The sequence below is a fragment of the Labeo rohita genome, chromosome 6, assembly GCF_022985175.1.
Source record: "Labeo rohita strain BAU-BD-2019 chromosome 6, IGBB_LRoh.1.0, whole genome shotgun sequence".
Classification (NCBI taxonomy): domain Eukaryota; kingdom Metazoa; phylum Chordata; class Actinopteri; order Cypriniformes; family Cyprinidae; genus Labeo; species Labeo rohita.
The window spans coordinates 6,690,079-6,711,466 of record NC_066874.1 but is presented as its reverse complement, the minus strand read 5'-3'; the positions used below and the strand labels follow the sequence as shown (position 1 = coordinate 6,711,466).

Sequence of the window (21,388 nt, the reverse complement as noted above, 5' to 3'; positions counted from 1 at the left end):
CATTATGTAAAGAAAAAAGAGTTTTTTCAAACCACCAAGTATGAGATCATCTAGTACACCCCAAAAACAAAATCAAGATTTTGTAAAAGAGCATAATAGGACTCCTTTAACTTCTGAGAAAAATCATACTTTTTTCAATTTGCTTCTCATTCAAATCACTCCACCTGCTAAACAGTGAACAAAGCCACAACATTAAAGAGATTATACAGATGAGTTGTATACTTGTTTAATGAAAAGAAACAATGAATGCAAAATAAACAACTGAAAAGGGAAAATCATGGATGTACGTAATTTGGCAGTTATATATCCAACAATGCTTGTTGAACATGTCATTTTATAAATACAGTACTACTAAACATTATCTTTTTGTTATAAACAAGGCAAACCATATTTAACTAATCATGCAATTAATCCATAAATGAAATGTTTTTTTTTACATCACTCTTATGCTTTTGTGCTCAGAACCATTTCAGTTCAAATCAGTATCTCTATTTTCTCCACAACATAATAAAAACAGCAAGAAAAAATATGGATATCCATCCCTGATTTGCATGTCTCTGATTCAAAAGAGTATCTTCTTTTTGCTTGTTTGTGCAGTTACAAACAAAAAATATGCAGTATTATAGCCTTGTTGAATTCTCATTAAAAAGGCTGTTGAGGACTAAAGGTTTTTTGGTTATAGAACAGCATTTCTTTCTCTGTCTTTGCATTATTTTAGCACACAGATGATTTCCTGCAGCGGGAGAGGCGGAGGAGGCGGCAGAGGTGGTTGGTCAGACAGTTTTAAGGAATTAAACTATTACACACACTTATCAGCATAAAACCATTCACACATTTACATCCTCAAATGGAACAGATACTGAAACACTAGAATATATGACATCAGGTCAAAACCATCAAGAAATCATGTTTGACCTAATGACTGATGTGAAAAGATAAAAAAAATATTCAAAAATGAAAATTCTGTCATCATTTACTCACATTCTTGTGGAACAAAAACATTTTACACACGAAAAACATCTGTATGACCAGTGAGTAATTATTAAATAAGTGTCTTCTCACTTTTGTACCTGGACAAACAGAAATATTATGACTGAATAACAGCTTAAATTACAGTATGGGATGATATGTGGGTGAGTTTATAATCACAGAATTTTATTTTTGAGCAAATTAAAGCATTACAAATGATAAAGAACTGCACAAAATGAAGGATATCTTTGTAAAACATGTATCATACAGTATTGTGATGATTTTGTTAAAAAAAAAAAAAAAATTGAAGACAACAGTTATAACAATTCTTAACAGTTATAAACAATTCTTAACATTTCATACCGTTACCATCAAACCCCTTCTTGTGAAAAAAAAAAGCACACTCAGACTCTCAGTGAGGCAGGAAATCCATTGGCATAGGCTGAAACTGACCTCCTAGGTTACAAATATTCGCTCCAGGAATGAATTGCATATAACGGGCAAAGAAAGTGTGCAAGCTTCAAGAAATCTCAGTGATTAAAGATGATATTTCCAGCATCCCCGTGCCTAAACAATCTTATTTTTCACAGGCTGGGTTTCCTGGTCAGCACTTTAACATTGTCTTCAGTTTGGCTTCCTTGCTGTGACTCAGTGAGGCAGACTTTGCCATGGCACCTTAGCGGCCTTAGCAAAGGTTGTGAAGACCAACAGGCAGTTCTAAGATGGCTGTTCACAGGGTGGGTTACCTGAACACTCCCACATTAATCGATAAGGCCACCTCTGGTTTTCGGTTTTTAGTTGGGCCCGACTTCTTGGACCCAATGTCTTGTGAACATTCTCCAATGGCAGGACGACCCCTAGTGGACAACATTCAAAAATAGTTTTAAAATTTTAGGATTGTTTTCAAATGAATTATCTTATGATAACAAAGGATGTGTTATTTGATCAAAATACAGTATAAACAGCAATATTCAGAAATATTAATACCTTTTCAAATAACCGTTTTCTATTTGCATATATTTAAAAAATATATTTTATTACTGTGATGGCAAAGCTGAATTTTCAGCATCATTACTCCAGTCTGCAGTGTTACATGATCCTTCAGAAACAATTCTAATATGTATTATATACATAAATAGTCGTGCTGCCTAATATTCTTGTGGAAACAGTGATATATCTATCTTTTTTAGGCTTTTCGATGAATAAAAAGTTCAAAAGAACAGCTAATACTACTTTTTAATACTACAAATTAAATAAAATGAAACCAGCAAAGGCTGACCCTTATATATGACCCAGGGTTGCCAGGTTTTCACAATAAAACCGGCCCAACTGCTACTCAAAACTAGCCCAAAAGTAGCCTAGTCGCATTTTGAAGGGGTCCCCCCATTAAAAATAGCATTACTTGAGATAAAATACACATTTTTTGGTGAGGTTCCCCTGGTAAATTTCCAGGGGATAAAAATTACGTTATTATATGACCACAAAACCAGGGTCAATAAAGGTAAATTTTTTTAATTGAGATTTATACATCATATAAATAAATACAGTTTTCATTGATGTATGGTCTGTTAGGGTAGGACAATATTTGACCGAAATACAACTATTTGAAAATCTGGAATCCAAGGGTGCAAATATTATATATATATATATATATATATATATATATATATATATATATATATATTTATATATTAGAATATTGAGAAAATCACCTTTAAAGTTGAAGTTCTTAGCAATGAAAATTACTAATCAAAAATTAAGTTTTGATATATTTACAGTAGGAAATTTACAAAATATCTTCATGGAACATGATCTTTACTTTATATCCTAATGATTTTTAAGCAATAAAAGAAAAATCGATAATTTTGACCCATACAATGTATTGTTGGCTATTGTTACAAATATACCCGTGCTGCTTGGAGAGTGACTATAAAAGTAAAACAAAAGATGCACCTTGTGTTTTGATTCGCTGCCTCCTCCCTGAGTCTCAGCTGACCGATCTCATCTTCCAGAGTGGTGAATTCTTTATTATTGTCTATTAGCAGATTCTACACACATGTAAATACAAACAAAACAAAAAAATGACAGAGTGAGGCATTGCTGGAGACCCCAAAATCTTACAAAACATTTCCTTAAAACATACTGGGAAAAAAATGCAACAAGCATATCAGACATTTTCCATCAAAGTGATAATGTCAGAATGTCCAACTACAGTATGTGCACGTTATTGCAATTATATGTTGTACTTTGTCTCAATTTATGTGTTCGAAAAATATATTTCGACCAAGCCGCAATGGTTAGACTCATTAAATCAAATAAAAACTCAATAAACCCACAAAAAAAAAAAAAAAAAAAAAAAAAAAAAAAATTGCATCCTTAAAGGGATAGTTCACCCAAAAATAAAAATTCTGTCATTAATTACCCTCATGTTGTTCCAAAACTGTAAGACCTTTGTTTATCTTTGGAACACAAATTAAGATATTTCTGATGAAATCTGAGAGCTTTTTCTGACCTTGCATAGACAGCAACACAACTGAAACATTCAAGGCTCAATTGTAAAATTGGCACAGAAAAAAAAGGCAAAATAGTTCAAATCATTATTTTTGTTTTCTTTATGCTCAAAAAGTATTTTCATAGCTTTATAAAATTAAGGTTGTACCACTGATGTTACATGAACTATTTTATCAGTGCCCTTACTACCTTTCTGGGCTTTGAACGTGTCAGTTGCGTTGCTGTCTATGCAGGGTCAGAAAGCTCTTGAGATTATTAAAAATATCTTAATTTGTGTTCTGAAGACAAAGGTTTTACAGGTTTGGAACGACATGAAGGTGAGTAATTAATGACAGAATTTTAATTTTTGGGTGAACTATGCCCTTCAATAGCTTCAAAGTAACTATTTTCTGCTAGCAACTAAAAATAACTCAGTAAGGGTACATAAAATTTGGGAGGGAATATCTAATTGATTGACTAGATGGGGAGTAGTTTAAATTTTAGCCACAGTTTCTACAGTAGCTTCCGCAACATTACTTAAAATAAACATATTTTAGATAGCGTTTACCTTGACACCTATAATATCTCCATCTTTCAGGTAAAATGGAGCTGCCTGGAGACTCTCAGCTTTCCTCTTCTTCTTCTTTTTTGAGACCTGTTGAGTCTGGGATTATTCAGAGGTGATTATTTAAGTGTTCTCAACTTTTGCCTAAAAATGTCTATTCCCATTTTCCCTCTCTTCTCACCCAGTTGGAAATGGGCATCCAGGTGTGTTTGTCAGGCAGGTGTTTAGCCAGGAGCAGGTTGTCAGGAGTGAGACCGTACTGAGAGGCCAGAGCAGCGTATAGGCCCCTGGGGGTGCCGTCCCGCCCTGCGTCCCACAAAAACTCCTCAGAAGGATAATACGCCTTCTCTCCTGGCACCCCCATCTGAACCCTCAGCAACAAATCCTTCAGGCTGTACAGATGAACAGAAAAGATTGATCAATGTTTTTTTTAAACGGTAAAACACTGTTTTTTTCTTCCATGGATTTGATCGCCTCATTATCTGAATTGCTGTCAGAAAGTCTCACCCCAGGTCCTCCTCTTTCATCAGCCTCTGAACACACACCTCCGCCCCATTCCCTAGCTTCAGCTTCCTACAGGAAAATTTCAATACCATATACTGTACGATGAAATGTTTCACACGCTTTTTTTCACCATCACTGTTCAGTGTTTTCATTACAGCACCATTCGGTGGAAAACAGCTAAGAGAGATGTCACACTAAAAAGAGCATGAAGGAAATGTAAAGCTGTCAACCTGAGTGTCTGCTGGTTTCCTCTGAGTATCCTGGCCAGTTTCTTGCCCTCTAGCAGCCATACACGCAGGAACGCAGGACTGGGCACACACACATCCTGAAGCGCCGGCAGTGTCATGATCTACAAGAGCACAAACGTGTCTTTTCTCAAAGGATGGTCTGATCTGATACAGCAGTGCTCATTTTACTTGCACCAAAATCATACACTACTATTTGAAAGTTTGGGGGGGGTGTTTGTTTTTGAAAGAGGTCTCTTATGCTCACCAAGGTCATTTGTTTGATAAAAAAAAAAAAAAAAATACAGTTTAAAAAAAACAAAACAAAAAAAACATGCAACATTGTGATTATAATTATAATTAAATTTAAAAAAAAAAAAAAAAAAACCTTTTCAAATTATTCTTGTGATGCAAAGCTGAATTTTTCAGCACCATTTTCAGTGTCTTCGGTCACATTATCCTTCTTAAATTATTATTCAATATGCTGATATAATGCCTTCGTATTGTTATTGTGCTGAATAAGCGTAATGAGCATACATTTTCCACACAAAAAACAAAATAAATAAATAAAAAAATAAAACAATTACACTGAACTTTTGACAGGAGTGTAGCATTTCTTTCTTCATTGGCTTCTTTTCTTTTAATAGTTTAATCATTTAATGATTGAAGGGTGATAAGTGTACTCATTTAAGGTAAAGGGTATAGATGGATTTATTTTTTCTCTTATTCCAATTTAATATGCAGTACTATTAATATCAGTACTGAATACACTAAATGTATAGGGAAATGAACTAAACAGAAAACACAGCACATTTTAAGTTGACAAATACAGTTTTGCTTTTCTTGATGCATTTTGCCAATAGAACAAACTTTTCTCTTTTTTTTTAAATAAGCAGCATGTACAGTCAAACCAAAAATTATTCAGACACCAGATATAATTTTTGAGATTCTTTTACTAGTGGGTGCAAAACACTATAGTTAATTTATGTAAGTGAGGATAGCAAAATAATAACTGTGATGTGTTATACCCAAAAATTCTTCATACAGTGGACTACTAGTAAAACTATTTGGGACCAAAAATTATTCAGACACTTTGACCTGACCATGTTTTCCTTAAGTGTGTTTTTTTATTGCTAATGCAACCTTTTCACACCACAGACTAAACAAAATTAAGCATTGCTTTGTAACTGGTCAACAAAGTATTGATAGTTGTGTAAATACCATCATACTAACAGTTGTCTGATTTTTTTGGTTGACTGTAATCCATTACATACCTTTCTATCAAAGTTATCTGTCATTATCAAGTTAAACTCTGAGTTCTTGTCATATTGTATTACCATTTCATAAATTATAGCGAATAAACTGTGATCATTTTGAAGGTGTCTGAATAATTTTTGGTTTGATTGTACATGCTTCTTATTTTTTAACAAAAGAAAAGTTTATTCTATGAGCAAAATGCATCAAGAAGAGCTTGCAAAACTTTACATGTCAACTTAATATGTGCTGTGCTTTCTGTTTAGTTCATCTCTCTATACATTTAGAATATTCAGAGAGGCAACCTACAAATGGGATATTAATAGTACTGCATATTAAACTGGAATAAGACAAAAAAAATTCTAAACTATAGCGAATAAACTGTGATAATGTAAGAAATGTTGAAGGTATCTGAATAAATTTTGGTTTGACTGTATATGTGTCCAATAGATTTAGCTGTTCCAGTTCATACAGTGTTGGTAAACATGGTTAAACTTCGTACACTGGCCTTTTGTTTGTTTGAAATTTCGTGTCCTCTAAGGTTATGGTGTCAATATACACAGTGGTGATTATCAAGAGTGAGTTATCACACAAAATCAGGTCTTGTGACAGATATTTTGTATATTTTCTGTTTTTAAGGGCTGTTAGGATTATGTGGCGAAAGTGCTGGGACAAATTTCTGCAATTACATGCTTCACCTTTAATGTTTTATTAATGCTGTGAGTAGCAGTGTTGGGCATGTTACTTTAATAAAGTAATTAGTTATAGTTACTAGTTATTTGTCACAAATAGTAACTGAGTTCCATCATTATAAAGTAACTAATTACCACGGAAAGTAACCATTGTGTTACTTAAAAAAAAAAAATGCTGAAATATGTCAAATAACTGAACTTAAGACTTGTGGTGGTGCTAAAGATATTGTTTGTAATTTAATGTTTCTATAAAAAAAGGGGGGAAAAAAACTAAAAATAATACTGATAAGATAAAACTACTACAAATTCTACTACTAATAATAATATAAAACACACCTAAGATTAATGAGCTGCTGGGTTCATGAATATTAATCATGCTGTCTGCATTCGCTTGACCTGGTTTGCTGAAATTAAAACGGGGATGATAACAGGTGAGCGCCAGCCAATGAGATTGCTGTTTGCGCATTAATTCCTCCTGCTACCAGCTACAAGCTGAAGAATTCCAAAGGAACTCTGTTATTTTGACAGGAAAATACAACAAAGAATATGGTTTACATGGTGCATGTTAGTTATGCATGGTAGACTTGCTCTGTATCTTTCTTTTTGTGTGTGTGAAACAAAACGACGGCTTGTGTGCCTTCACACTAGAGTTTACGGTTCGTCAAATACAGGTGAACTGAAAAAAAATTATAATAATATTATAATAAATTATAGTAATGCCACAATTTATTGTCAGTAACGTTAACAGTGTTGTTACGGAGGAAACAGTAATTCGTTTGATTACTCGTTACTGAAAAAAATAACGTTGTTTATTTATAACCCCATTACTGTTGAGTAGTAATGCCAACCTGAATCTTGAGGTCATCAAGTGAAGCCTCCTCTGATATTTCCACATGACCAATGAATCTCATTTCTGCTCCAGACCCCTCTGAAACACCAAGACACACATAAACAATCACACACCAGAGATATTTGATTTGACAGAAACATGAATCTCACTTGGTTTCAAGAAAATTTGCTAAAAGTCAAACCTGCGGTGATGCCCTCAATGCTCTGAGACTCTGCTGTGTGGTTCAGCTCAGGAACGCTGGAGCTGTCAATCATGTCCATGTACATCTTCACAGACAGCTTGAGGTAACCCTGAAATTTAGATGAGATGAAAAAGCTGTTTGATAAGTTTTATTTCCTTTTTGTACTACATAAGAAACCATTCTGAACTTAAAACACACCTTTGGAGGCAGTCGCCCCTCCACCAGCACCAGTGTGTCTCCATAAATGACTTTTGCCTCTTTTAAAGATGCATTCTGGGGGACGAGAGTAAACAGGAGTCAAATATTTTAAATCACTGAAAACTGAGAAAGAGTGGTTAGTGAATTAGTATTAATTATTATGTAAGATACCTCATCCATAAGTGGCTCTCCAATCTCCTCACACCAGTCCACTCTCCTTAAGTGCCACAACTCACCTAGATAAAGAAACATGCGGTTCATTAATAAATCTGAGAAACCTGGACAATGTGTTATTAAATAAAAAACATCTGAATGATTTTACCATCAAGTTTCGCCATCTGCAACATTTCCTTAAGGCACTGGAATTAGAGGAACCAATATTTTTGAAAAAAAAACTTTTCTTTTTTTATAACAGCTAAAATTTTATACAAAATCCAGAGTTCACCTCTTTGACAGTTGTAGACTCCTCTACAATAATCTCCAGCTCCTGACCAACTGAGGGCGCTAGACTAACACTGAAGTACAAGAACAACTGCATGGAGAAAATATTATTTCTCATTACAGAAGGTAAATTAAGTGAAATAAAAAGTAATGTGCATTCTGCATTACATTCACACATGACCAACTTGTATGAACACACCTGTGTTGCTGTTGGCACTGGTCCAGGACACAGGTAGAGTGAAGTCATCAACCTGATCCCTGCATCCCGAACACTCAAATGCTCATGCACTAGAACATACAGACACAGGTTTAGCATGTAAACCTTCAGAGCGGATCACATTAGCTAATGACTGTTTTAAAAAGGTACCTGGAGGTAAAAGTTTTCCAGTTCGATCCATTTGCCTCAGACAGCACTCAACACCTAAAAATAATAAAAATAAATAAATAAAAACACTGATCTGAACAAAAAGGGAGACACAATCCCTTCCTTGAAACACAAACATAATTTTGCTCCTTTATTTCAAAATACTACTATATTGAAAAGCATTTTCTTTCCAAGCAGCACTGATACAGAGTATAAAACAAAAAATTTCAAAAAAATAACTTGGATAAGAAAAGGCTATGGGAAGCATTTTTGGGAACATTACTAGATATTATTGGGTATTATTATTAAGTGTTATTACCACTGAGCTCATCCTGTAGGTGAAGTTCCTCAAGAGCTTTTTCCTTTACCTCTGCCAGCAGCTGCAAGAGTCACAAACAGCATATCAGGACACCTGTACTACTATCTGAACTGTGTAGAACAGAGTTCCCCAACCACCAGGTCGCAACCCCCAAGAATGTTCTGGGGAAAATTTGTATAGATATGATGCTCTGTTATTTATTGAGCATAAATGATTGTTCTAATTATTCTGTACTTTCGTTGTATGCTACTGATATGGAGTAACAATCTGATGATTTCATGTTAAATTAGTAAACAAACGATTGCTCTGATATGCCATGTAATCTATTAGAGCTTAAACAGACTGCAGTTGATCCGTGATAGTACGAACCAGGTCCAGACCACACTGTTCGACATGTGATTTGCAGATTAATTTGCCAATTTACACGTTCAAGCTATTTAAAACCACAAAAAGAGGAAATGAAACAGAGCTCAATTCATTACTCACACTCTATTCTTGCACACACCCAAAACGCACACAAGCATAGAGACGTGTTTTAGACAGCGCAGCATATCGAGATTCCTCTTTATGTCTCCCCGAATTTAAGTTTGCGGTTACGTCGCAGAATTAGAAAATATTTCTGTTCTAAAGGAGAAGTCCACTTCCAAAACAAAGATTCACATATAATGAACATCTTGGATGACAATGGGGTGAGTACATGTCTTTCTTTCTTCAGTCGTGAAGAAATTATGTTTTTTGAGGAAAACATTTCAGCATTTTTCTCCATATAATGGACTGGTATGGTCCCCCAATTTTGAACTTCCAAAATGCAGTTTAAATGCGGCTTCAAACGATCCCAAATGCGGTTGTAAACGATCCCAGCCGAGGAAGAAGGGTCTTATCTAGTGAAACGATCGGTTATTTTCATAAAAAACAATTTAAATACTTTTTAACCTCAAACGCTCATCTTGCCTAGCTCTCATTGAACTGTGTACTCTGGCTCATGACTGTTAGGGTATGTCAAAAAACTCCAATCGTATTTTCTCCCTCAACTTCAAAAATCATTTCAAAATCATCCTACATCGCTGCAGAAGTACCGACCCAGTCTTTGCAAAGTGAACATGCAAAGAAGATCAAAAACCCTTAACAAAAAAGGTAAAACAGCGATATAGGATGATTTTGAAGTTGAGAGAGAACATGAGGTTTTTCGACATACACTAACTGTCATGAACTGGAAAAAAACAGTCCAGGCAGAGTAAGACAAGACAAGCGTTTGACATTAAAAAGTATATAAATTGTATTATTCTTATGAAAACAACCGATCGTTTCGCTAGATAAGACCCTTTTTCCTCGGCTGGGATCGTTTACAACCACATTTGGGATCGTTTAAAGCCGCATTTAAACTAGATTTTGGAAGGTCAAAATCGGGGGCACCATATCAGTCCATTATATGGAAAAAAAAATGCAGAAATGTTTTCCTCAAAAAACATAATTTCTTTACAACTGAAGAAAGAAAGACATGAACATCTTGGATGACAATGGGGTGAGTAAATTATATGTGAATCTTTGTTTTGGAAGTGGACTTCTCTTTTAAACCAAGAAGGCGAGTCAATGGATATCACACAAGAAACGTGGAAACGTAGCGTTTTAGTTATGCCAGTGAACGTCATTTCACTATACAGAAAGAGAAAGTAAAAAAAGTGACAAAGTTTTCTAATGCTACATTAACGGCGCATATTCTCTCAGAGACGACAAGAGACGAATCTACATATGCCGATAACAGTGTATAACTGTCTAAAAATAGGCTTTCTTCGTTTTCAAGAGACAAGCTCACAGAGACCAAGACAGCAGAAAGCAAATCCTGTTTGCATTCATTATTTTACAAAGGCACAACGTTTCGTTGTTATTCTGAGTGCACACAAATAAACAGTCTTTACAGATTCTTTTATTTGTATGACCAAAAATGACGGAGCATTTTAAAAGCAAGTGACTGCATCGGCGCCTCTATCTGTCATGAAGTAAATGCGCTACTATTCAGCTTCCACACTCCGCACAGACACTTGAATATCGCACATTTTTGTAGGTTAACATCAGATCAAGCAGCCATGTAAAGTTGCTACTACATACATCTTTCAGATGAAAAGCTAAATTTGAGGTTGATGAACGATAAGTGAGTGTATGGACGTCCTGCCCGATGTACTACACTACCACAGACCAGCCGTTAACAATCTGTTTGTCACGGACTGCGTGAAATTTTTTTTCTGACTAAGCGACTAATAACATTTTGGTCAACCAAGCCTCTTTTCATCGACTAACAGTTAGTCAAATATTAGGGGGCAGCCCTAAAAATTAATCCATTTCAAACATTACAAAAATACTATAATAGTATGTAAATAATACATAAAATAGTGTGTGTCTGTGTATGTTTACGTATGTTTTAATCTTTACCATGTTCCCTGAAGCTGAGACTTTACTCCTTTTCTTCCCCTGCTCCTCCTCCTCTTCCTCCTTCATTCCACTCTGTGGGCAAAACTCGACTTGCAGCCAGCGGCAATCTGAGGGCGTTGTCACTGTAACTATGTCACCGCTGAGGCTGAAGATACTGTGGAAAATCATGGTCCTTCTTATATTAATGGTATACAACTTATCTATCCATGTTTTGAAATGCTAATTTTAAAAGCAGCACATTATTGCATTATATCTCATCATTACTTATTATATCAAAATATGTGAAAAAGGCACTATAATTGTAGACCTGCCACTGAAAATTATGTCAGTAAAAATAATAAAACTGCAATTATCACTTGAAAAATGTCCAATATGTCTTTTTACATTTCTTCGCTATTTAATACGGTGTTTAATATGATTTTTTTCTGCATTAAATTTTTTTTTTTTCAAGGGCTTTCTTTACCTGCTGTCTAGTTCTTCTGGCTGCAGTAGTAGTAGAGCATCCCCGTCCTTCAGAGACAGCTCTCTCAGTGTCCTCTGCATGTCCTGAGGAGGGAAAACCTTCCAACCACTCGCCCCACCCCCATTGGCCCCTGGACGGCTCTGCTCCTGGCACAGAAAGGCCTCTTGGGGCCCTAGAGCCTCTAGCACTGTACCCAGAGTGGCCCCACCAGCAAAGCCCTTCATAGAACGCACCAGACCGGATCCATCAGCGTCTTCAACTCCTGACACATCTCCACATCCCAGCTCCTCTATAGAGGGACGCAACACAGTCAGCAGAACAGGCTCCCATTCAACTCCAGTTTTCACCATCACACCACTGACCTGAAAGAAAGCAAAAGAGAGAAAAAAGGAAACATCAGTTTGGCTCTAATGACTTTAAATAGCAATCCACATATATCTCTTTTCCACCAACAAGGTGCTGATGTCAAAGCCAGTGCTTTTTTCTGGGCCAGGAAAATTTACTCTACCATTACGCTTTGCAAAAAGGTGCTAAATTAAGTGACTTTGGATGTTTGTGCTCTTTAAACTAGGAGAAAGATTTATAAATCAAGATCGTGAGGCATGTTGTTTGTTTGTGGGCAAATTATGTAGTATCACAGTCAGAAACATCAGTATCCAACTCTCAAGTCAGTGGAAATATGGAGCAGTTATGACAGAGATTCACTGATCCCTCAAATGAGCACAAGTAGAGCACCGACTCCAATACTTTTGTAGAGAAGGGATATTATCAATCTCATAATAAATCCATATGACAAAGTAGGTGCCCACCTCTCTTCCATTCCACACAAAGAGATCAGAGCCATTGGAAACACCTGCACTATACAAAGATATCTGGTCATCTGAAACAACATAAACATAAATAATAACATAGACATAAATGATCATCCACAATCACTACTCATGTAAACTACTACTTAAAAATGTTTTTTAAAGGTCTCTTCTGATTAGCAATTCATTTTAATCTAAAACACAGTAAAATCACTTATAAAATGTTTAAAATAAGTGTTTTTTTTATATATATATATTTTAACACATAGCTTTTTTCTTGTGACTGAAAAGCTGAATTTTCATCAGCCATTACACCAGTTGTCAATGTCACATGATTCTTTCTAACTTTCTCTGTCACATGAATCATTGTAACATGTGACCCTGGACCACAAAACCAGCCTAAAGTAGCACAGGTATATTTGGAGAAACAGCCAACAATACATTGTATGGGTCAAAATGATTGATTTTTCTTTTATGCCAAAAATCATTAGGATATTAAGTAAAGATCATGTTCCATGAAGATATTTTGTAAATTTACTACCGTAAATATATCAAAAATACACCTATAACATTTGTGGTCCAGGGTCACTTACGCTTTCTTATTATTATCAATGTATATATAATCAAAAATAGTTGTGCTGCTTTATATTTTTGTGATGAATTTATTTCAGGATTTTTTTGTTAAATAAAAAGTTCAAAAGAACAGGATTTCTTTGCTGTAGGAACCTTTTATGGTATGATATGGTCTCTTTTGCTCTTTTGATGTGTCCCTTTAAAATAATATTTTTTTTAAATAATCTTACTGACCCCAAAAAGTCTCAGTGTGTCTCAGAGGACTTAAAGTGCAAAAGTATAAATAATGTGTGTTTACCTGTCAGTGCATCATATAAATGCAACCCAGCTGGCACATTCTTAGCCAATGTCAGTGCCATATCTCCTTCCCAAAGGTCTTGCATCTGTGAAACCAAGGTCAATAATCAAAGAAAACTCAGCATATTCTGTCATATGTAATCTAATGGGACATTCATCTACATTAAAATAGGTTTTACTCGAAAAAATTGTGGCCAAAAATGACCACCAACTGTGCTGAAAATGAATGACATTAGGTCATACTGTCACTGAAAAATTGCAGTATGTGTTATGTATGAGGCACAGCTAAGGAAGGAGAACTAGAAACAGATTAGAGATGTCACCTGGTAGATGGCCAAACGCAGGTCTCCCACAGTCTTTCTCCGGTCAAAGGTGACTGTGATAATGGAGTCTTCATCTGGAGATACAGGGTGCAGTGCTCCATTTTGGTAGTGGTAATGAGGGGCCAAATGCAGCCGCACTTCAACGCTGTTGCTGCTGGCATCAAACTCAGCTCTACAAGAGACAGATTACTTTAACACTGCATAAAACACCCAATGCTGAGTGTATGAGTGTTTATTAGTGCGTATGAAGCCACCTTCTCTGCTGAAGTCTTGCATTCTCCTCTTCTACCATCTCCACCAGATGAGGAGGCACTTTGTACGCAGGGTTTCCTATGGCTGTTTAAAAAGATAGCCTTTTGTATAATCATGTTTTAGTATTTAAATTGATGTGCATCACATATGCACACACAGAATTCAAAATAAACACTTGCCAAGCACTAAACGCAAGTAAAATTAGCTTTTGTTTCACGTGTGGTTAAAAAAAAAAAAAAAAAGAGGCCATTGACAGGTGTAGCAAAGAGTTAATGCTGGACCCTGTGCACATACACACAACATACCCTCTGGAGGTCTTTTCATTGTTGTCTTCCTGTAAAAGAGCATGTAAGCACTCTCTTTTCCCTGAAACTGCTTCTCTATGTCCTTCATCGTAATAGCCGTCACAGTGGAGTCATTCAGGTCAAACCAATGACATCCGTCAGTGCCTTCAGTGTCTCCTGCTGTTTCTGGCTCTGTTTTCACTGGGCTGCTGTTGGCTGAAGTTGAACTGACTGGTTCTGTTGGACTGGGTTCTGTTGTTGCAGGAACAGCAGCTTTCAGAGTTACACGGGTTCCATTGGAGACCAGCATAAACACCTCAGGATGGTTCTGAAGAAACTGAAGGTGAAATTTTATTTTGAGGCACTGCTAATATTGTTGGCCTGTATGATAAAAAACTCACTGTGGATAAACATACAATTTAAATATTTAGGACCAGTAAGATTTTTAAAATGTTTTGAAAGAGGTCTCTTATGTTCACCAAAGCTGCATTTATTTGATAAAAAAAATGCAATAAAGACAGTAATTTCAAGAAATATTGTAACAAATAAATTAACAGTTTCCTATGTTAATGTATTTTAAAGGGGTCATCGGACGCCAATTTTCCACAAGTTGATATGATTCTTTAGGGTCTTAATGAAAAGTCTACAATATACTTTGGTTAAAAATTCTAAGTGTAAAACAACAACCTTTTTACCTTGCCAAAATTGGCTCTGCAAAATTCATCCTATTCTGGTAGAGGTTGCTTTAAATGTTAATGAGCTCTGCTCGCCCCGCCCCTCTCTTCTCTCTTTGGAGTGACGAGCCTGTTTACTTTAGCCACATTTAGCTGCGTTTAGCTGCTAAACTTGCTAACTAGCACGTTATTAGGAAAGGTGATGGCAAAGATTCATTAAAAAAACCCTTATACTCACTTCTGCTGTAAGTAAAGCTGGATCACGAATGATTTGCACATTTATGTAGATCGGGAGGCGCATTCACTTCACAAACAAACGTAATCCACTGCATCTTCAGCGGCTCAGATGTCGGGAGTAAATAACGACCACTATGTTCATTGTTACATTCAGCAACACAAAACCTCAATCACTCAATTGGAGATATTCTTGTCTAACTTACATCCCTGCTCCGGCATCGAAACAATGGAGGTCGGACTATTACAGCTGATCTAAGGTAAGACGCTCATGTCAATCAACTATCGTGGGTGTCACACCGACAGGCATCTGAGAATGGCTCGATTTGAAAAGGGGGATATTATTTTTACAGATGAATTAAAAACCACTGCATGGATTTTTATCATTATAGGGTAGATGTGTACATACACTGCCAACACACATTACTGTTCAAACAACATGTAAAAGTGAAGTGTGCATCCGATGACCCCTTTAAAATGCAACTTTTTCCTGTGATGTCAGAACTAAATTTACTCGTCTTCACTTGTCACATGATCCTTCAGAAATCATTTTAAATATTCAGATTTATCTTATTATATAATTTTTTCTATTGTATTAGTATTATTATTGTCGAAACTGATCTTTTTTTGAGATTTGACGAATAGACAGTTCAAAAGAACATTTGTTTGAAATAGAAATATTACTGTCATTGTTTGATCAATTTAACACATTCTTGCTAAATAAAATTTTAGCAAAGTTTTAATAATTAAAAAAAGTCTCCTTAGCCCCAAACTTGCATACGTAAGTGTATTATTGTATCTGTGAAGTACAGTATATAAATTCAGAAGCCAAACCTTGCTGATGGTGCCATACTGTTTTTTATATTTTTTGCTCCATGGTGTGCCGGTTTTATACATCAGCTTTTGGCCCAGCTGGTCCACAAGCACACATTTTGACTCCTCCTGACAAAAAAAAAAAAAAAAACAAGTGGAAATCAACATGTGAAATTTTATGCCCACAAAATTGAAGAAATATTGATTCCAGTTGTCCTGCATTTCAAAACATAGAATGCCCATAATTTCCCTTGATTGTGCTGTGAAGTTATTTTACTTTACGGTGTAATGACGTACCTGAGCCAGAATGTCAGTAAGAACAGAGAGTGGATTCTCTGTGTCAACAGCATTTTCACTCTCTTTCTTTCTTTCCACGACTTTGTCCTCTTGTCTCTGGGTTTTCACCTTCACTTTTACCTCTTCCTCCTAAGAAAAAAATAAAAATAAAAAAATACAAATACTTGTCACTGTTGGGTAGGACTGGTTAATTTTGAACCATACATAGAGACCGCAATAAAAAAAAAAAAAAAAAAAAAAACTGACCGGTGCCTCCCAGTGGCCAAGCTGATCAATGTCCTTGATGTAGACATGATAATGACCTCCATAACAGCCTCCTTTATGTATGATGACAGAGAAGAGCTCATACGAATACTCTGAGTCCGGCCAATTGTTCTGTCAAAAACACAGCACTTGTTTATGATCTGCTTTGAAATTGAGTTGCTGTGGTCATTATAGCTCTCCATCTAAAGCTGTGCATCTAGCAATTAAAAAGTTAGTCTCAACTTGATGCATCTGGAATAACAATCTAAACATTGCTAAAAGGACGGTAGTCTTCAGTGCATTCTATAAAACATGACCAGATATCATACACTGTTCAGTGCAGAATCTTCATAAGAATATATGAAGATATATACATGTCTAACACAGACTTATCTTACTTGGCTGGAGAGTTTGGAAAATGCATTTGTGTGTAATTTGGATATAGTACCTGCTCACAAAATGGTCTGAGGTTGAATGTTAGAGGAAAAACATAGTTCCCAGTCTCTTTGTAGCGCTCACACTTGGCAAAGTCAAAGTTGAACCTCAACAAAGAAATGGTCAGGAATGGTGGAAGTTTTCGCAGTTTAGCAGACTGCAACAAAAGACAAAATTAAGCAGGTTTATGGCTAACTACAGGCAACTCATCTGAATGTGTATCTAGAATAATGGTTTACTGCCATTAACATGTTAATAGGGATCATTATACATGAGGAATCAAATTTCCTATTAAAACCTTAACTACATATATCTGCACAATCCTGACAAATTGCATCATGGTTTTCACATAAATATTAAGTACAACTGTTTTGACCTTTGATAATAAATGTTTCTTAAGCACCCAATTCAGCATAGTAGAATGATTTCTGAAGGATCATGTGACACTGAAGACTGGAGTAATGATGCTGAAAATTCAGTTTTGCCATTACAGGAATACATTATATTTAAAAATATATTAATACAATTAAATAGAATTTATTATAATTAAATAAAACATAATTAATATAAAATAGTTATTTTAAACTGTATCAATAATTCATAATTACATAAATACAGTTTTTACTGCATTTCTAATCAATCAAACGCAGCCTTGCTGAATATAATAGAGACAATTCAAAAACATAAAAAAAAAAAAAAAAAAAAAAAAAAACTAATGGGCCTTAAGTTTCTGAACAGTAGTATACCTCAGGGTAAACAATGAAAAATATATGACATGACTCTTTTAATTAAAAATATACAAATGGAGGTTTTACAAAAATTCTCAATTGTGTAAAACCTTGAAGGACAAATTAAAAGTATTAACTAAAAGTTTGAGTTCTGAGAGGTGACTGACCTTAGCAGCCCTAACCAGCTGGTCACATCTGCTACAGCGGTACAGGTTATTACCCTCAAACATCTCCTCCTCCACAAACATGTTCCACAGCGCCTCCTCAAGTCCACTCACACCACGCACTGATACGGTCAGGTCCAGAAAGTCCTCCTGAGAGAACAGAAAGACAGTGAAAGAACAGCATTTATTTCGGTTTTAAATCTTTTGCAACATTATACATGTCTTTACTTTGACTTTTTGTGAGTCCTTGCAAAATAAAATGACTCATTTCTTAAAAAAAAACAATATAGACCCCAAACTTTTGAATGGTGTACCATAAATGTGACCCTGGACCACAAAACCAGTCTTAAGTAGTACGGGCATATTTGTAGCAATAGTCAACAATACATTGTATGGGTCAAAAATGTTTCTTTTATGCCAAAAATCATTAGGATATAAAGTAAAGATCATGTTCCATGAAGACATTTTGCAAATTTCCTACCATAAACATATCAAAAGTTAATTTTTGATTAATAATATGCATTGCTATGAACTTCATTTGGACAACTCTAAAGGCGATTTTCTCAATATTTAAATTTTTTTGCACCCTCAGATTCCAGATTTTCAAATTGCTGTATCTCGACCAAATACTGTACTATCCTAACAAACCATACATCAATTGAAAATGTATTTATTCAGCTTTCAGATGATGCATAAAAATATAAATATGCACTGTTTTTGTGCTGGTAATATTTAAAGTTGTCACAAACTGGACTGCTGGATGCAAAAATAAGTCGTTCCTGACCTGTCTCTCACTAATATTGCCACACTCCTTGCAGGTGATCTGGTTGACAAGCGTCCCGTGGTACAGCCGGTGTATGAGACTGCTGCCTGAAGTGCCTACTAAAGAGCTCTCCAGAGCACTGAACAGGATCCGGTTCAGCTCCTGCACATCCTGCTGCCCCATTTCCTAAAGACAAAATTAAAACATAAGATGAATGATTTTAACAAGCTGCCTGATCATTTCAGACTCTTTATGTGGTTTTAGTAGCTACTGTTTGGTCTACAAGCACACATTTTGACTGCTCAAACCACAGTAAAGCACTTATTCCTATTTCACATATGAAGGAGGAAGGGGGAATTTCTTAAAGGTGCAGTTGCAAAATAAACAGTTGCTGATTTGGCCTTGAGGAAGGTGATAGTTCCATGTGACCCTAGATTACAAAGGGATTGTCTTTTCAATTTCCACTGTTAGTACCTGCTAAATGAACAGAAAGCAAAGATCACAAAGCCTTTGTACCTCATTGTTCGTCCAGCCAAAACTGTCTGTCAGGTCTGTCGTGGAGGCTGTTTGTTCATCCACCAGCAACAGATGAGTAAACAGTCTCTGAAGCTCCAGAGGTATCACACGGACCTGAAATCACACAGAACCGGAAAGATCTATTCATCCGGTTCTTATAAAAGCTTATAAAGCCTTCTATTCATCTTCTCCTTACACACACTCATACACACCTTTGCCTCTGGTTTGTCCTTGTCAGCCAGACATCCTAATTCATCCGGTCCAAGTCGGAATAGCTCCTCTGCAAGAAATCATATTATGTCATAACACCACAAAAAAATTAATTCACCCCAAAATAAAAATTCTGTCATTCTTATGTTGTTCCAAACCTGGATTTTTTTTCCAAGTACATATTTTGACCACTCCATCAACAAAGTAAATCAGGACTTGGTCTGTCAAGCTTCATACTTACAGAAAAGTAATTATAAAGGAGATTTTTGAAATTTAATCTGATTCCTGAACAAATCATTAGTTGTGCTTACTGGATCAACCAATTCTTTGAACTCAATGCATCGAGCCCAAACATAATCACCTTTTATAAAACAATTGCAAATGAAAGTGCAATCTAAAATCTAAAAACCATTAATATAACATGCGTGTATAACTTGTATGTGTATACATGCATGTATAACCTGTGCTTTTAACAATTTGTAGGCTGTTCTGTGTGTTTTTGAGATGGCTTAAATGTTACTAAGTTTTCCAGTACACACATCTGTGTTTTAAAAAAACACCAGAGGACTGTTTCAACCATATTAGACACTGGTTCATGGGTTCACCAGATAAACAAACCATCGAAATTGCGATGACAATAAAGAAGCGTCGTGTGATGAAGCCACGTGACTTGTCCAGCTTCGAACAATTGATTCGAAGCAAATGATTCATAAAAGTTAGAAGCTTCATCAAGCATTGTTCCAAAAGCATTCATATCTAATTATATGGATTAGAGAGGCCAGAATAATCTTCAGAAGTAAGTAAATTATAATGAAATAATGTTAATTTTAGGCAAACTATTTCCTTTAAATAGTAATCAAATTGCACGTCTTTTTCAACTCATCTTACCCCTAAACTCTGGTGTGAACAGCAGAGTCTGGATCAGGGAGTTGAGGTAACAGGTGCCACCCTGATTCTTGATCCCGCAGAGTTTGATTTTCCCTCTAGGTGGAGGAGGCTCACACTCTCTCCCCTTCACACCTGTGCCAGGTGTAGAGGAGGAAAAGCCATCCCCGTCCTCCTCAAATAGATCTCCAAACATGACCACAGCTGCCTTGTAAAGCTTACTCTTGGTAAACCTCCTGTTCGTTAGTGAACCGAGTTTCGTTTACTGTGAAAGGAAAGTGTTTCTCTTCTTGCTATCTCATCTTGGTCTTTCCCAGCTCCCGATTAACAATCAATGGGCTCACTCTGGAATATGATGACTTCACAGGACTAAACATCGCTTTAAGAAGCCAAAATATGAAATTAATGCTCTTTTTGCCCCGTTTAAGTGTCGTGACGTTCCTCTGGATGAATCACGGGTGTCGTGAGTAAATCTCAGTCCTTAAAACGCAAAGTGGAAATCTGAGAGGTGACTGCACTGCTTCCATATTTCACCATTGAGGTTTAAAAGAACAATTATTTCTTCGTTGACAGCCGCTGTATTACTTTCGTTTTATTACACCGCTAACACATTCGGTAAATAATCTTTTAAAACTCGACTGTTTCATTCGAATCGACCAGTTTGTTAGTCGTAATAAAGGAAGAATAGAAATCTGAGTAGAAAACCATTAATGTTTTTAGGACGCAGCCATATTTGCTTGATGACACGTCAAGCCGCTATGCATTGTGGTACTTGTAGTTCTCCATGTTAACGGCCCTCCTTCGTGCAAGTAATCTTGTTTATCTTCGAAGAACTACATATTTCCTCCATCTGGCTGTTCCTTTGCTTGATGGGTTTTGTAGTTTAAAGATTACATATTTATATAATAAATTTGTTGTTATACACAAACGGCCTATATGCAGAATTA

General features: G+C 35.8%; 1 protein-coding gene across 1 annotated transcript; it reads right to left on the bottom strand.

Annotated features, from left to right (window-relative positions):
* Positions 1-1,250: 1,250 nt before the first annotated feature.
* usp40 (ubiquitin specific peptidase 40) lies at positions 1,251-21,340 on the bottom strand. Its single transcript, XM_051112628.1, has 31 exons — positions 20,445-21,340; positions 19,559-19,626; positions 19,347-19,460; positions 18,852-19,016; positions 18,071-18,217; positions 17,189-17,332; positions 16,744-16,872; positions 16,498-16,626; positions 16,222-16,329; positions 14,501-14,816; positions 14,198-14,279; positions 13,944-14,115; positions 13,622-13,706; positions 12,751-12,821; positions 11,942-12,303; positions 11,479-11,632; positions 9,052-9,112; positions 8,736-8,789; positions 8,568-8,656; positions 8,373-8,459; positions 8,250-8,286; positions 8,099-8,163; positions 7,928-8,002; positions 7,730-7,838; positions 7,547-7,626; positions 4,759-4,877; positions 4,532-4,597; positions 4,206-4,416; positions 4,028-4,123; positions 2,923-3,017; positions 1,251-1,826 (listed from the first exon to the last, which is right to left on the bottom strand). The coding sequence occupies exons 1-31, from the start codon at positions 20,635-20,637 to the stop codon at positions 1,712-1,714; spliced, it is 3,798 nt and encodes a 1,265-aa protein (XP_050968585.1). The 5' UTR covers positions 20,638-21,340; the 3' UTR covers positions 1,251-1,711.
* Between the last annotated feature and the right edge of the window lie 48 nt (positions 21,341-21,388).

Excerpts from the sequence above, each read along its gene's own strand:
- usp40 (XM_051112628.1), bottom strand. The coding sequence starts at position 20,637 with ATGTTTGGAGATCTATTTGAGGAGGACGGGGATGGCTTTTCCTCCTCT. Across the intron at positions 19,017-19,346 it reads TTGGCTGGACGAACAATGAG|GAAATGGGGCAGCAGGATGT; the intron begins GTACAAAGGCTT and ends TTTTGTCTTTAG. Across the intron at positions 8,287-8,372 it reads AGTCTACAACTGTCAAAGAG|TGCCTTAAGGAAATGTTGCA; the intron begins GTGAACTCTGGA and ends CTCTAATTCCAG.